Source organism: Chlorocebus sabaeus, chromosome 29, assembly GCF_047675955.1.
Source record: "Chlorocebus sabaeus isolate Y175 chromosome 29, mChlSab1.0.hap1, whole genome shotgun sequence".
In the NCBI taxonomy this organism is placed as follows: Eukaryota; Metazoa; Chordata; class Mammalia; order Primates; family Cercopithecidae; genus Chlorocebus; species Chlorocebus sabaeus.
In genome coordinates, this window is record NC_132932.1 from 15,046,328 (window position 1) to 15,064,191 (window position 17,864).

General features: G+C 40.9%; 1 protein-coding gene across 6 annotated transcripts in view; it reads right to left on the bottom strand.

The window, feature by feature from the left end:
• The window catches only part of SV2B (synaptic vesicle glycoprotein 2B), a 182,367-nt gene that overhangs the window by 16,954 nt on the left and 147,549 nt on the right, over positions 1-17,864 (bottom strand). For all 6 annotated transcript variants that reach the window (XM_073012991.1, XM_073012989.1, XM_007990475.3 and 3 more), the window contains 3 exons: positions 12,394-12,504; positions 11,439-11,527; positions 10,706-10,870 (listed from right to left, as the gene is read on the bottom strand). In XM_073012991.1, coding sequence (XP_072869092.1) covers positions 10,706-10,870; positions 11,439-11,527; positions 12,394-12,504 — 365 coding nt within the window. The remainder of the gene's footprint in view (positions 1-10,705; positions 10,871-11,438; positions 11,528-12,393; positions 12,505-17,864) is intronic.

Here is a 17,864-nt window from a genome sequence, read left to right on the forward strand (position 1 = left end):
GCAAAGATAAGGACATGTATTCCAGACACAGGGAAAAGCATAAGCAGACACAGATGCATGTCATATATACTCTTCAATTGCCTTTTTTGAAAGCAGAGAATTCTCTGTCACATAAATTACATCATCATTTAAGGAGAAAATAAATAAAGGCTATGGCTCCCCAAAGTTCACACACATAAATATTTTAATAAGCTCTCTAGCCACCATGAAATGAAATATAGTTCTTAAGAACAGGAATCCCAGTCTCTCACATATTATCTTAGATCAGGTCCTAATCTGAGGTAAATCAAAAGACAAATAAGATGATCACTTCAGAAAATATGTACTTGGGCCTAATTTGCTTAAAGAGAAGAGGAAACAAATTCTTTCCTGAATACTCTGTGTAACTTCTCACATTCTCCAGGTGTAGGGGTCAGGGCTTCACCTAACCTGTGACGCTACTCTCCAAAACAATGAAGAGTCTAACTTTCAGAACTTAACCACCAGGAGCCCTCAAACAATTTTCTTCTCCTCTCTAAGCCTGCATTTTAAAAAAAAATCTATAAAATAGGGATGTTGAGAAGATGGCTCTTTTTGCAGCTCTAGCATGGTTCCATAAACCAGGAGTACTTTTATGTGTGTAGCACCAAGAAAGAAATAAAAGACTGAACTTAGGAGATGGCCATCTTACTTCCTCAAATATTGAAATATTATTGCATGAAGAATCAGAAAATGTTCACGATGGGAAATCCTGGTGCCAATGTCAATCAAATAGTGTAAGGACATACACTCTTGTGCCTCAGTGAGTCTGGAAGTAAAATTCAACTTCCTCTCTCTTTTTTTTCATACACTCAAAGATACCTGAGTGGTGAAATCACTGTACCTCATTCTGTCTCCTTTACAAAGATCCCAGCACATTTACTGCCTTTAGGAACAATAACTGAAGCATAAAACATAGAACAAAAAGGGAAATAATAAAGATAAAAACATTAAATTAGCAAGAGAAAAACAGTAAAACAAGTTCATATGTAAATATAGTTAGAAACATCCTAAGTCAAACAGTAATTTAACCATGCCAAAATCTGGAAACAATTCAAAGATCCCTTCAACTGATAAATGGATAAACAAAATACAGTAATACTTTCAAATCATGGAATACTACTCCACAATAAAAATAAACTACTAAAAATGCAATAACATGGATAAATCCCAAATGCATTATGCTAAGTAAAAGAAGCAAATTCAAAAGGCTTCCTATTGTATAATTCCATGTAAGTAACATAAAGAAGATCATTGGCTGCCAAGGACTGGGGATGGAGAAAGGGCTGACCACAAAATGGCATGGGGAAATCCAGGAGGTAATGGAATTGTCCTGTATCTTGCTTGTGGTGGTGGTTACACAACAGCACGCCTTTGTCAAAACTCACAGAGCTATATAATAAAAGGGGTAAATTTACTGTACATAAATTATTCCTCAATAAAAAAGGAAGTTTCAAAAAGTTTCTAAGGTAACCATAACTAAAAATCCAAACCAAGCTCAACTACTGCCTAGACTTTCTTAACCTCCCCACATACTGTTACGGCCTAGCAAAAGAGGTGTACACATTTTTTAGTCCCTACTGTCATACAAAACATCTGAATTGCAACCCAACATTACAGGACACACAAAGAAGCAAGAATAAAACAACATCATATCAAGACATAATCATTTAAAAAATAATACTCAGTTGGGAGGCCAAGACGGGTGGATCACCTGAGGTCAGGAGTTCAAGACTAGCCTGATCAACATGGAGAAATCCCATCTCTACTAAAAATACAAAAAATTAGGTGGGCATGGTAGTGCATGCCTGTAATCCCAGTTACTCAGGAGGCTGAGGCAGGAGAATCGCTTGAACCTGGGAGGCAGAGGTTGCGGCAAGCTGAGATCGTGCCAGGGCACTCCAGCCTGGGCAACAAGAGCAAAATGTCACCTCAACAAATCATCATCATAATAATCCTCAGATATAATATAAATACTGGAACTATCAGGCAGGGAATTTAATATAATTAACATATTAAAGCCTTAAAGGAAAAAATAGATAGCATGCAACAGCAGTTGAGGAATTCCAGCAAAAAGATGCAAGCTATAAGATTCAGACAGAAATGCTAGAATTGTTTTATATAATGTAACACATATTAAGAAGGTCTTTAATGGACTCATTATTAGGCTCATTGTGGCAAAAACAAAGGATTACTGGAATCATAGATAACTCAAAAAATATTACCAAAATTGAAATATAAACAGAAAAATAAGGGAAGAAACAGAGAAAATCATCTAAGAGCTATGGGAAAATATTAAACAATCTAACATAGGTGCAACTGGAATTCAAGAAAGATAAGAGAAAGAAGAAGTATTTGGAAAGACAAAGGCAAGGGATTTTCCCAAAGTAGTGAAACAAATCAAATCATAAGTTCATAAAACGTATAGAACCTCAGTAGAGGAAATCCCAAGAAGAAGGAGGAGAAGAAAGATGAGGAGGTGGTGGTACACCTAAGCACATGATGTTCAAATAGCTGAATATCAAATATAGAGGGAAAATCTTGAAGCAAAAGAAAAAAAAATCATGTTACATACAAAAAATAAATAAATAAAGATAAGAATACAGCAGACTTCTCATCAGAAAGTATGCAAGCCAAAAGACAACAGGGTGAAAGTTTTAAATTTCTGAATGGAAAACAAAAACAAAAACAAAAAAACTGTCGACCCAGATTTTATACCCCGCAAAAATATTTTCAAAATTGCAGAAGCAGCAGATCTTTCAGACAAACAAACACTGAGAAAATGTATTACCATCATAATTTCACTACAAGGAATAATAAAGGGAAGTTTCTCAGGCATAAGAAATACAATACCTATCTACATTTGAAACTTGGATGTACACAAAAAGATGAAGATCTCTAGAACTGGTTAAATACATTTTCCTTTCTTTCTTTTCTTTTTTTTTGGAGACGGAGTCTCACTCTGTCACCCAGGCTGGAGTAAAGTGGTGGTATCTCAGCTCACTGCACCTTCACCTCCCAGGTTCAAGCAATTCTCCTGCCTCAGCCTCCCACACAGCTGGGACCACAAGCGTACAACATAGCTGGCTAATTTTTTGTATTTTTAGTAGAGACAAGGTTTTACCATGTTGCCTAGGCTGGTCTCAAACTCCTGAGTTCAGGCATTCCACCCACCTTAGCCTCCCAAAGTGCCAGGATTACAGGTGTGAGTCACTGTGTCCAGCCTATTTTTCTCTTATTTTTAATCATTCTAAAAGATAGTTCACTGGGTAAAGCAAAAATAGTAGCAACATATCATGTGTTTATAGCATAGGTAAAAGAAGTACGTATGACAACAATCACATAAAACAGGAGAGAAGAAATGAGTGTTCTGTTAAAAGGCTGTTACACTAAAACCGAAGTAATAGAATAATACTTGAAGGCACATTATGATTAATTAAAGATGTATATTGTAAGCTCTAAGGCACCACTAAATTTTTACAAAGAGGAATAAGTAATAAACCAATAGTGAAGGTAAAATGGAATTGTGAAAATTATCTGAAAGAGGGTAGGAAAAAAGAAAAACAAAAAACAAAAAACATGCAAAACAAATAGAAAATAGCCAGCAAGCACTATTCACAATAGCAAAGACTTGGAACCAACCCAAATGTCCATCAGTGACAGACTGGATCAAGAAAATGTGGCACATATACACAATGGAATACTATGCAGCCATAAAAAGGATGAGTTCATGTCTTTGTAGGGACATGGATGCAGCTGGAAACCATCATTCTCAGCAAGTTATCACAAGAACAGAAAACCAAACACCGCATGTTCTCATAGGTGGGAACTGAGTAATGAGAACACTTGGACACAGGGAAGGGGAACATCATGCACCGGGGCCTGTTGTGGGGTGGGAGGAGCGGGGAGGGATAGCATTAGGAGAAATACCTAATGTAAATGACGAGTTAATGGGTGCAGCACACCAACATGGCACATGTATACATATGTAACAAACCTGCACGTTCTGCACATGTACCCTAGAACATAAAGTATAACATATATATATAAAGCTTAATAAAAAAAAAAAAGTAGCCAGCAAGATGATAGGCTGTAATTCAACCATATAAGTAATTACAGTAAGTATAAATGTTCTATACACATGAATTTAAAATAAAGAGGGTCAGTTTAGGTGGAGAAAGGAAGACCTAACTGTATATTAATTATAAGAAATTCACTTAATTACAAAAATACACATAGATTGAAAGCAAAAAATTGGAAAAAGTTACACAAACACTGATCAGAAAGATGCTGGAAATTTAGATAATATCAGATAGTAAATTTACAACAAAGATTACTATCAGGGATTAAGGGTACATTACATAATGGCAAAGGTTTCAATTCACCAGTAACATATATAATGGTTATAAATATATATACAACTAACAACAACAAAAACAAAATCCTAACACATTTTGATTTCTAAGAATAAATATCATACAGACTGCATCATCTGGTAATAGCACAAGTATATATAAATTATCAATATTTAACAGTGTTTTGACACTTAAAATGCACTTCTAAATAACAGGTGAGCTGAAGAGTGAAAATTAATGGAAATTGTATTCATACAAAAAAGGAGGACTTATAAATAATTACAGATCCAACAGATTTTAAATATCCTAAGAAAATACAATGAATACTTTTATGCTGATAAATTGTAAAACTTTTAAAATATAATTCTTCAAAAGAAGAACTACCACACCTGAATATACAAATACCATTACAAAATGAATTGGTCATCTAAATGTATTGTCTCCACAGATGGCAGGCTCACTTGGTTATAGAGGCTGGTTTACCAAACCTTCAAAAAATTAACAATCCCTATCTTATATAATTTCCTTTAAGGAAAAGAAAAAGAGGACATAACAATGATACCAAAGTTGACCAAGAACAGTATAAGCTAAATATACACCGTACACTACTGGTGAGAGTTCAAATTAATGCAATCCCTTTGGAGAACGATGTTTCCAGCCTTTCACCCAGCAACTCCTCTTCTAGGTACATAGCCTAGAAAAATTCTTTCCTGACAACACTCTTTGCAACTTTATTTGTAATAGCAAGAAAAGTTTATTAACTACTTAAATATCCTTCAAAAGGAGAACAGATGAATACATTATGAAATATGCATATAAAAATTTGAATTAAATGAAATTCAGTTATGTAGCTATCTCCCCCAACACAGAGTATTCTCAAAATCATAATTCTACACAAAAAAGCAAGTTGCATAGTTTATAATAATTATATATCTACACATGTAATATACTATGCTTTTATCTAAATTTCGAAACATTCAAAAGACTGCTGTACAATGCTTATGATACATAAGTATATGCAAAAAGTGTAAAAACACGCATGAATGTAAAGCACCAAACTTATGACAATGGTGATCATGACCTCTGGGGAGGGAGAAGAATATTATCAAAAAGAGTAATACAGTGAGTAATGCTTTATCAATTTTGACATCTGAAGTAAACGTAGTTTATGATTTATAAAGCTAGGTGCTCTGAATGGGGCTGCTTATATTCTCTATTCTTTGCATATTTGAAATGCTTTATAATGAAAAAAAGAGAAAAAAGGAGTCAAAGAACTAGTTATTTGCAGATGATAGGATTATATAACAAGAGAAAAACAGAACTATCAGGGAGGTCAGAGACAAAATAAACATCCAAAACTCAATAGGAGTCTTATTTATTTGCTACAACACGTGCACATGTTTGACAGGGGAAAAGCAATCCAATTTTCAGCAGCCAAAGTACAAACTACCCAGGAAGATACCCCACAAGAATTATGCAGGACCTGGAGTAAGCTACAAAACTTGGCTGATAAATTTTATTAACTCTGAAATATGATATACATTCTACATCAATATTATCACATTCTGATGTGGAATCCTAGGCTTAGACAGGTCACAGATTTGCCTAGGATGGCTCAGCTTGTTACTAAACAATCAAAGCCAGAATCCAGCCTTGGCAACTTTCTGGGATCAAGAAACCAGAAGCTGCATTGACCTGGCCCACACTGGCATCTTCAAGGAGCTTTACTGTACTAAAATTTAGTCCCACTGCAGTTGAAGAATATTCTTATTTAGAGCCAGGCATGGTGGCTCATGACTGTAATTCCAACACTTTGGGAGGCTGAAGGGGGCAGATCATTTGAGGTCAGGAGTTTGAGGCCAGCCTGGCAAACATGGCGAAACCCCATCTCTACTAAAAGTACAAGTATTAGCCAGACGTGGTGGCAGACACCTGTAATCCCAGCTACTTGGAAGGCTGAGGCAGCAGAATCGCTTGAACCTGGGAGGCAGAGGTTGTAGTGAGCTTAGATCATGCCAATGCACTCCAGACTAGGAGACACAGTGAGACTCCATCAAAAAAAAAAAAAAGATGAATATGCTTATTTATTCCCCCTCCCCAAAGGAGCCTTGGCGTATAACATTTCAGTGTGATGCGTGACAGCAACCTCTGTTCTGATGTGTGTGTGTATGTGCTTTCTTCCTCTCTCTGCTCTTCCTGCCCCCTGCTATCCTACTGGCCTCATTTTAGAGCTAAATCTTGTGAACTTCATTTTCATTCTGAGCTATTCACCTCTGACCTTTACTAAGAACTCAAGAGAGCTTTTCTCTCATCCTTCATCGGCAAATCACCTGAGTGAGCAGTTACACATTCCTGCATGAGTAAGAACACAGCATCAGCTTTGAGGAACTGCCAGGAGAAAGACATTCCTTCCGGGTCACAACCTATCACAGACAGAAATCAGGCACCTCTCCCTGATGTGCAGAAAAGTTTAAATAAAATAACGCCCTCCCGCTCCTAACCGTCACAGAAGAAAGCCCTACCAAGCAGAAATGTCTTCCCAGGAAGAGAAGGTAAGTTAGTTAATTAATTAGTTAACACATATTCTGGGTAGAAAATCTATCCTGTTTTTAGCTAACAATAAAGGAAGGCTGGCCTGGCATTTCAGCTCAGGGTTTAAAACATGAACTTATTCTTTTGCCTTTCTTGCACTTTCCAAAAACTCACAGGTTTTGAAGTCAAAGCTTCATGGGTACTCAGAGACCCCAGATCCCAAAAAAAGGCACTAGAAGGCTGCAGATGATGCTTCGGGAGCAGACCAAAACTACCCTTGGCACTTTTGTTTCTTCCTGGGGGCAAAGGGATTGGTTTTACTGTAGGATGAAACTGAAGTTTCAATAGAATTTCCTTTGTTAACAATGTCTGTGGGTGAAATCTTTTTAAAGCCCTTAACACAAAATAATTTTCCACCATATGTGATATTCAACAAAATAATTTCCATCAAAACCTTAAATCAGCCAAGTATGAATAAAGTCAAAGGAGGAGTGCTGGTAAGGATGGGAGAAAAGCCCCCAAGGAAGCTAAAGAACACGTGTGTATCCCTGGAGGCCTCAGAAGAGGGTTGGGGTTTTCAAAAATGAGGTGTTTTCCAGTTTATGACCAGCAGATGGCAGAATAACTCAAGAAAAGAAGCCAGGCTCCTTTCATTCCTTAGATCATTTTCAAAGGTTCCTAATCAGTCAAGGGGAAAAATACCCTTTTCATTCAAACAAGTTGCTGGGGAGGGAGTGGGGGAATTATGGGCTTCAAATAATAGTGGGTATAGGTTTAGTGTCGGTTAGTTAAAAAACATATACCATATGACGAAAGTTACAATGAACTCATTACAACTTTTGAAGAAATTTATATTTTCATAATCATGCAAAAGCATCCGTGTACATTTGAAGCATAGAAACATGGTAGAAAATGTGTGAAGACAATCCACTCCGAGACAATCCTTGGCACACTTATACATTCCCAGACCTTGGCAATAACATTGGCTGCTACAGTTACCATTATTAGCATTATCACTGTCACTACTATCAACATTATTACTCATATCACAATGATATATCTGCTAAATAAACATTGGGAACTTCAGAAATGAGGTCTCCTTAAAATAATTCATCTCTGCAGGGAATGGTGTCACCCCGTTGGGTTGGGGGGGGCATCTAATCATCCATAATGTCCCTCGGGGGTCCTGAATCCACAAGATTCATTACCCGTCATCCACAGGATTCACCATCCACACATCATCCGCAGGATTCACCATCCACCCATCACCCGCAAGATTCACCGTCCACACATCATCCGCAGGATTCACCGTCCACACATCATCCGCAGGATTCACCATCCACACATCACCCGCAAGATTCACCGTCCACACATCATCCACAGGATTCACCATCCACTCGTCATCCACAGGATTCATTGTCCACACATCATCCACAGGATTCACCGTCCACCCGTCATCCGCAAGATTCACCATCCACCCCTCATCCACAGGATTCACCGTCCACCCATCATCCGCAGGATTCACCGTCCACCCGTCATCCGCAGGATTCACCGTCCACCCGTCATCCACAGGATTCACCGTCCACCCATCATCCATGGTATTCAACATTGCTTTCTTCAGCCCCTGTTTCCTCCTCACTCCCACCCAGCAGTTTTGAAAGCCTGGAGAAGCTGAGCAAAATTAAAAGGACAGAGTGGATCAAAAGTCTCCACTTTCTGCCTAGCTAAGTGTCAGAACTGCAAAACTTGCTTGTTACCACAAGGACTCCACATTGTGTTGACTTTAATGCAGAAAGTATCACGCAAAACTGCACCTTTGTAGGAATGAAGAGTTTCCTAATGAGAAAATATTTGTAGTTGTCAAGAGTACAAGATCTGGAGTCCAAATATGTGGGTTGGAGATAGATATTTCTGTGTATATCAGCTGTGTGATTTTGAGCAAGATATTTAACCTCTCTAAGCTTCTGTTCCCCACTTGCAAAAGAGAAAGCATGTTTCTTGTTCCCTGGAGTTTTGTGAGATAATCTACATAAAGCACTTAAGGCAGCACCTGGTACACAGCAATGCTCATTAACGCCGGCTGCTATAGTGACTATCACTGGCATTATTATCATTGTCACTGCTACCATTAGTATTACTTGTATCAAAATAATGTATCACTAAACATTGGGAACTTCAGAAATGAGGTCTCCTTTAGGGAATTCATCTCTGCAGGGAATGGTGTGACCCCATGGGTAACATCTAGTCATCCATAATGTTCCTTGGTTTTCAATATTTCCAAAGTATCCTAATAAAGCAAGGGTGACATTTCTTCCTTGGCAATGTCAACACAAGACCTCCTGACATACTAAAGAGCTCAGACAATGAAACATCTTGGGGGAACTGCCTTCCACCACCACGAGCATTGGAGCCGCCATCCCTGAAGTGGTCACTCTGGGCAGAGGATAATGACTCTGAACTGTCTCTGCAGGGGATGTATGGATGCATGGGTATATGAGTATGGAGATGTCTGTACTGGGCTTCAGCATTTTTAAAAAATCTGAAAATCTGAACCCACGTCAATGATACTTGGTCCTAAAACTTCCTTCCCAAAGGTCTGATATTGGTAGAAATAACATTCTCCTTTTTATTGCACACTTTCTCACCTTAAAGAACAGGGAGCCTTTGCTACAGTCTAGCCTGTGAGAACAATACAGAATAAACTTAAAGAGGTATCCTTCCTGGGCTTCACCCAGCCATTCCTTTCCTAAAGTGGCCAGGAGTCACTACAGGTAGAGACTTTACTGAGACACCAGACGCATATGTGGGTGCAGACAGGGGGAGATAGAACATTCACCAGAGGTGAGAATTCGTGGCGTTAATTAATTTTGTATTGAAGTGGTAAATATGTGGCAGTTAATGTGACTGACATTGAACTATCTGTGCCATGGTATTTCAGGTGCCACTGCATAGCCCATGGCCACCCACTTACTTACCATTCACAACCTGATGAGCTTGCTAAGTACAGTTCAAGAAGGGAAAGAGCAGAGGGGTAAATGCTCAGTTTAATGAATAACATGGCCTTGGGGAAGCATGGTTAAGGTCCTGCCCTGATCCGTCTTGAGGGTTGCAGAGGAGAGTTTCAAAGAGGCATTCCTAAAGCACAACAGTGTGGATGGCCCATCTCATTTGTCCCAGGACCAGGAGTAGAAGTAACATGAATTGAGGAAGTAGCCCCACAAAGATGTGAACAGGAATTTTCTAATCCTCCACTGATTTTTTTTTTCCTCTAAAAAACACTCCTGGCTGACCATGGACCATACTGATCAACCCTCCAAAGTAATATTAGGTGAAAGAATTACAACAGGGCTCTATTAGTCCTGGCATGGAAAAGCTTCTAGGGTCAAATTGAAAGCTCAACACCCGGGCTTTGGACTAGTTCAGGAATCTTAGCAGTAAGAGCCCTGGGCCCTTTCTCTGGGCAGCCACTCTTAATGAGACATCACTTTCTGCTAATTTCCATGAAAGGTTCAAGTTCTTGGAAAAATGGCCCAACTGACCGTCCTCAGTCAAATGTCTCCATCCCTGCATGAAACAGCTCTCACCAGGAGATCAGGGTATCGAGGAGCCAGCACAATGCAGACACAGCCACCAGGGGAGCTATGGAGTCTCTGGCAGCCATGACAAGTTGTGATGCTGACACCAGCCTTGGCGCTCATTCCCGGCCATATTTCATTCTTATCTTCCCTCTGGCTCCCTCCCAAAAACAGTCCCCACAACTGTCACCCTGATGTGAGGGAAGCCTGTGCTCACTCACTTACTTATCATTCACAAGTTTCCCATGTTGGTGGATCTGATTTTCCATCGTGAAGTTGATTGTGGCACCATACACATGCTCACCAAAAAACACCTTCATTTTAGACTTGTATTCTTCATCTTGAAAATAGCGGATCATATCAGGAAACCAAACTGTCAGTCCATAGTAACTGGAGTGGAGAAGGGAGAAGGTTGGAGCAACAACAAGATTAATTCTTTCATGATCAGGGTCTACATTCTTGACTTGATGTAGATCAAACTCATTGAAAATACATTAATTTGGTTCATTATTAGAAAAACTGATAATATAAATCCTCATATTAATAGATACAAGAGGAAAAAATAGGTCCACCTCCATAAATGCTGAAAAGGCATTTGATTTAAAAGAAATTTTTTCCTGATAAAAACACCAATAGATTAGGGATTGGTGGACACCTCCTTAACACATAAAATATACATGTCTCAGACAGAATCTTAGTGAATAGGGAAACGCTAAAGACATCCCCACTGGCCGATGCGGTGGCTCATGCCTGTAATCCCAGCACTTTGGGATGGTGAGGAAGGCAGTTCACTTGAGGTCAGGAGTTCGAGACCATCCTGGCCAACATGGCAAAACCGCATCTCTACTAAAAATACAAAACTTATCCAGGTGTGGTGGTGCATGCCTGTAGTCCCAAATGTGTAAAGGAGGCCACTGAGACACACGGAATTACGAAATTTAAGTAAGACAGAACTTACCTTAATGCCATGGCAAACCAAACCACGGCCAGAATCAGTGTATTCATTCTGTAGGGCCCCATCACACAGTACAAGGCATTATCCCAGACCTACAACCCATGTCAGAGAAGAATTGTTAAAGAAAGCAATGTGTGACTTTGTTTCTCCCACAGTCAAAGGGCTCATTACTCAGATTTTCTAATAAATTGCCTAGGAACCCATGAAGAGAATGGGCACCCCACTGTCTCCTAAGGGCAGCAAATCTCTCCAAACAACAAGGAAAGCCTCTTCTCTTCTTACTGGCTGACCTCATACTCTAACAGTCCAATAGGATTTTCCCCGGGAACACAATATTCCGTGAATGTGATTGAAAGCACACTGAGTTAGGACTTCAAGGCACGGAGTAACCTGGACTACTGAGTTCTACGCCCTGCCTGTGGGCAAGGGGGATATTGCAAACATTTATTGACCATACACTGCAAAGACCATTCAGTCCCAACAGACTCTGGCTGGCTGGCTGCCTCAGTGCTCAATAGCTGACTGAATCCCTACTTGGAGGAGCCAGTGCTCCAGAGAAATGGCATTGCCCATTTAGAAAAATATTTCTTGGAAATCAAGAACAAGCCTCAAGGGGTCGTTTATTTCACTCACTTCTTCCTCCCTGTGGATTATTTTAAAATTTGCTAGAGAGAAGATGTTTACTCAGACTAGACATTTTACCTACATTCAAAATCCCTGCCTTGGGAAGGAAGAACAAAGAAAAGAAACTAAGATTTAGAGAGTTTTCAGCTCCAGAGCACACACCAAGCTAGAGGCAGACGTGGGCTGGAGCCCAAACGCCCCCTTCCAGGGTTGATTCCTCTCCAACACGCTGCCCCAGGTTGGTGGGGATGTTCAGGATCTGCATTTTTCATCCACTAAGGTTAGAGACTCCCATAGAGCCACCTTCTCACCCAAAGTAAGTTCCCAGTCACACCTGCTTGAAAATGGTCTTGAATCTGACCAGCCAGCGCTGGTACCAGGTTCCTGTTGAACTTTGGATCTCAATGAATTCATCCATTTGCTTGGGAGTTTTGATGTTGGAAACCTGAAAAGTAAAAATAGGATATAGAGAATCTGAACCCCACTTTGTGTCAGAGTTTTCAATGTGTAGTTTAATGTAACTATTTAAACTGATTTAGGAATAGAGGAGTCTTTGATTTCTCAAAGAGCGCACGCGAAAAAAAATCAAAAACAGTTTCCATCACCTCCTCCAATAAACTTTTCATCTAGGGATAAAGACAAATCATAGTGTCTCCACCTCTTTCTTCAGCCGAAGGACTGAGGATATGAGGAGGTAACAGAAGAAAAATACAGATGGGACTGGACAATCCGTGGGGAGAAAGCAGCCCCTGGAAAGTGGACAACCGACTCATCATTTCCAGAGCGCTAGGTCTAAGACAGCTTGGCTATTCTTTTTTAAACCGAAAAAACAGTGTTTTGTTTTGTTTTGTTTTGTTTTGTTTTTTGAGACAGAGTCTCACTCTGTCACCAGGCTGGAGTGCAGTGGCACCATCTCGGCTCACTGCAACCTCCACCTCCTGGGTTCAAACAATTCTCCTGCCTCAGCCTCCCGAGTAGCCGGGACTACAGGCGCGCACCACTACACCCAGGTACTTTTTTTGTATTTTTTAGTAGAGACAGGGCTTCACCATGTTGGCCAGGATGGTCTCGATCTCTTGGCCTCGTGATCTGCCTGCCTCGGCCTCCCACAGTGCTGGGATTACTGATGTGAGCCACTGCACCCAGCCAAAACAGTGGTTCTTAAGCTTCTGGGAGGGCTAGACGCCCATTTGAGAATCTGCTAAAGGCATAGGCTCTCTTCCCAGAAATGTCAAGGACAGGACCACACTGTGAGCCTCCTGGACTCATCTTGCCACTCCCAGCTATGCAGCCTTTGCAAGTGATCTTCCGCCTGAGGTCAGACACGGAAGCGTCAGAACTAACAGCAGACTCTGCAGCAGAACTCTTGGCTGGAGCTGGGTTTCAAGCTAATCAATACCTTCATGGATGTTATGAACCCCAGCAACAGCCAAAGGAGGCTAAAGGGGAAGTTAACACCAACTCAGGAAGCACCTCAAAAACCACACCCCAAAGCCTTAAGTTATCCTCTCAAATGTCGATTTTTCCTTTCTTTGCTCCTTGGGGAAAATATCACTGTCTTCCTTTGGGATTAGGGAGTGGGTGTGTTGACAACTTCAAGCACAGTTACTCACTCTAATTTACGATTCATTAGAACAATTGTCTATGATTCAGTCTAAATTAGAATATGGCCTGTGTTACCCCAGACCTGCAGATCGTGGGTTCTCAACCGAATGCTTCAACTCCTTCTCCTTCCAAAGGTTTCACTGTGAGTTTGTGAGGCAGCAACAGGGCTGGTAAAATCTAGAGCTCACAGCACAGGCACCAACTAAGAGTCTGACTGCCCTAAGCTCTCCCTCCAGGCCACTGAATACATCTGTGAGCATGTCTGCTGGTGGGGCACACACAGGAGTAAGACAGGAAAGGCCATCAAGCCGGGCTGAGGACCCGCCCCTGATCGCCAACCACAGGCCAGCTCTCTGAGGTCAGTTACCACTTTCTGGTTATCTCTCTTTTTTCATTTCTTTTTCTGGCCCATCCAGTCATTTACTTCTACATCATTAATATAATCATCAGGTCAGTATAAAATACTGAGCCCATAACCTTTTTTAAGTCCCTCTTCCTGTTGGGTTAAAACTAAAAGCAGAAGTTATGCCTCAGAACCTAGTAACTGGCATGCATGCTGGGATAAGACCAACTCCAAAATTTCATAACTCTCCACACATTGATTTCTGCCTGAACTTCCTTCCTCCAGGTGCACTCCCACCCCGAAAATGAGGAACTCTGATCCTGTTGTAAAAGGCTTTTATGTCTGAAAATTGGCATTTTTATTGATTTCCTAGCTAAGATCTCATTCTTCAGCATTCGGCGGCTGCATTTGTTAAAATAACTAAATGGGAGGCCACTCAACGGAAGTGGCTCTAATGCCCTGGGTTGCCACATTATCAAGCAGAAACCTAACTCAGAATTTTAAAGAAAATGAAACAAGCTCAGCCAATCCCAGTTGGCTGAGCGGGCGCTGGCTATATTATCTTGAACTTCCCACTGGAATAATCCAAATGAGGCAATCGCTCAAACTCTAGCCCAGCAAATACTTTCTCTTCTCTGCCTCCATGTTCGACTTATAAAAGCCTCTCCCTCTGCTCCTTCGGTAAAGCCCTGACCCACTTCCAGTGTGAGCTACCCGACTGATGAATCACTGTCTCCGTAAATAAACTCTCTAAAATTTTAATGTGCCAAAGTTTCTGTTTAACACAGTAGAATGCATTGTCAGGAGAGAATGTGGGATCACTTCTCCAAAAAATGGGCTCCCAGTGGGGCAAGCCCATTTGGTTGGTGTAGAAGGGGTCCTTCCAGAAGCAACAGTTAGGAAATGCCTGGCTGCGCACCACTGCGTGGAACCTTCTGTACAAGACGCCCTAGGGCAAGATGCGAGTGGGGAGGAGCTGATAGTCTGCGTGGGCAGGCAAAGGCAGACAGGCAGAACAGGGTGGGGTGGACTCCTCCTGGGACAGTCTGTGCGTTTGAAATAAATCTGTTAATAACTGCTGGAGGCATGGGGAAATCCCAGAGAGACACTCTCAGATTTAAAACACTAGTAACTTACTATGCATAAGCAAGGAGAAACTGTTTTATTCCAAAGGGAGAAGAATAGAGAGAAGGCAGAGGAAAAGAGGTGGAGAGACTGAAAGGGAGGAGGGGCAGGGAGAAAGGAAGAAGAAGGCTGCCCTCTGCAATGTAATTCCTCTGTTCACAAATGTTCAGGAAGCCCATTCAACCCCAAATGCTTGGTATGAGTGATGTCTGTGTCTGTGTGTCTGTCTTAATGTGTGTCTGTGTGTCTGTGTGTGTGTCTTAATTTGTGTGTGTTTCTGTGTTTGTGTTCCTGTGTCTGTGTATCTCTGTGTCTGTCTTAATGTGTGTCTATGTGTCTCTGCATCTGCATGTTTGTTTTAATGTGTGTTTGTGTGTGTGTCCGTGTGTCCGTGTGTCCCTGTGTCTGTGTCTGTGTGTCTTAATGTGTGTCTGTGTCTGTGTGGTTCTGTGTTTGTGTTCCTGTGTCTGTGTGTCTGTGTCTGTGTGTCTGTCTTAATGTGTCTGTGTCCACGTGTCTCTGTGTCTTCTTGTGTGTCCCTGTGTGTCCGTGTGTTCCTGAGTCTGTGTCTGTCTTAATGTGTGTCTGTGTCTGTGTGTTTCTGTGTTTGTGTTCCCGTGTCTGTGTGTCTGTGTCTGTGTGTCTGTCTTAATGTGTCTGTCTGTGTGTCTCTGTGTCTGTCTTCTCGTGTGTCTGTGTGTCTCTGTGTGTCCGCGTGTTCCTGTGTCTGTGTGTCTCTGTATGGGTGCCTATGTCTGTGTGTGTCTCCATGTCTTTGTGTATATGCTTGTGTGTGCCTGTGTTTCAGGCCAGGTTGATGCAGTGCAAAAACCAGTCCAGCCAATGTGGAGTCAGAGACTGGAGGCAGAGACAGAAGACCATGGAAACATCTTCCAGAAATAAGCAGGAGCTCAGAGAGAAACTTGGACTTCCTCTGGCCATGGAACGAGGCAGCAGGGGCAGAGTGGCAGGACTGAGCCAAGTACACCCAGAAGCCTCACCAGTGTGTGGCTTCCACACCTGCAGCACAGCGGGAGCACTCCAGGCCATCACAGAGTCGGCGGGGATGGAAGATCGGGAGAATCATTGTGACCCTTAACATCTTCCATTGGGAGCATTTCTGTTCATTATGCTTCTTAATAAATGTTTGCAGTACATGTTCTCACTTATGAGTGGGAGCTAAATGATGAGCACCTATGAACACAAAGAAGGGGACAACCAACACTGGGGGGTCTACTTGGTGGTGGAGGGTGGGAGGAGGGAGAGGGGCAGAAAAGATAACTATTGGGTGCTGGGCTTAATACCTGGGTGACAAAATAATCTGTACAACAAACCCCTGTGACGCAAGTTCACCTATATAACAAACCTTCACATGTACTCCTGAACCTAAAATAGAAGTTATAAAAAAAAAAAGGAAAAACATTGGTCCCATATTTCAGATATTTTAGAAGCAGTAGAATTGAGAAAATATCTCACTGATGAATTTTCCATAAAATTTATAACTTGAGTTAATTTATGAAAAAATGTCATAATTTAAATAATGATTAACATCTGTCTAGCACTCACTCCAAGCCAGGCACTGGTTTTTGTTGTTGTTGTTGTTGTTGTTGTTTTTGGTATTTTATTTAATCCTTACAATAGCCACATTTACAGATATGATTATCCCGCTTTTCTCCATGAGAAAAATGAGGCACGGAGAGTACCTTGCCTAAGGCCACACAGCTAGAAAGTGTCAAAACTGGGATTTGATATTTTGGGTGCAGATGCTTAGCCACAGTGTGATCCTGCCTGAAAAGCAGAGGTTTTAAGTAACAGGTTAACAAGGGTAAATGGTTTACTCGAAACTGAAATTACAGAAGCTAAAAAATCAAAAGCAGTGAATCAAAATTAGGTAGGAGTTACTCCAGGAAGGTTTCCTTGAGAAAATGGATTTGAAGTGGGGGAAGTTATAGAAACAGGTGCACAAAGATGCCTATAGCCTCCTGGTTTGTCAGAGCATGGCAGGCAGGAAGACGGCATCTCTGTAACTATCAGGCCGTCTTCATGGAAATTACCATTTACCATTTTGTTTTGTTCAGCTTTGTTTGCTTTTAAAACTGGCAAGAAACAAAATTCAGACTAACAGCCAATGATGGTAAGAGTGTAAGGAAATGGGTCCCCTATTGCCTGTGGCATTGCAGATTGGTACAACCCAGTTGAAATGTATTATGATTTGGCAATATATCTCAAGAGCTATAAAAATATCCAAGCTCTCTGAGCCAGCACTTTCATTTCTAGGAGTCTACTCCTGGAAATAAAACACTCCTAGAACATGAAGGGGGAGGAACTATGTGCACAAGAAGGTTCATTGCACTAATATTTACAGAAACAAGGTAGTACAACTGGAAAAATAAGCTTCTAACATTAGAGACATGTTAGGAAAACTGTGTTAATGTTCATAACACTACTGTTTATTAAAATGATGATTATGAATACTAGGAGACAACATGTAAAATGATAATGAGTGCTACAGTGTTAAATAATATGTACACATAAATATACATACATATGCTGATCCCCAGAGAAATCTGTTTATTTCTGTTACTATTTTTTTTCAGACACAGTCTTGCTCTGTTGTCTAGGCTGGAGTGCAGAGGCACCATCTCAGCTCACTGCAACCTCTACATCCTGGGTTTAAGCAATTCTCATGCCTCAGCCTCCTGAGTAGCTGGGATTATAGGCACATGCCACCA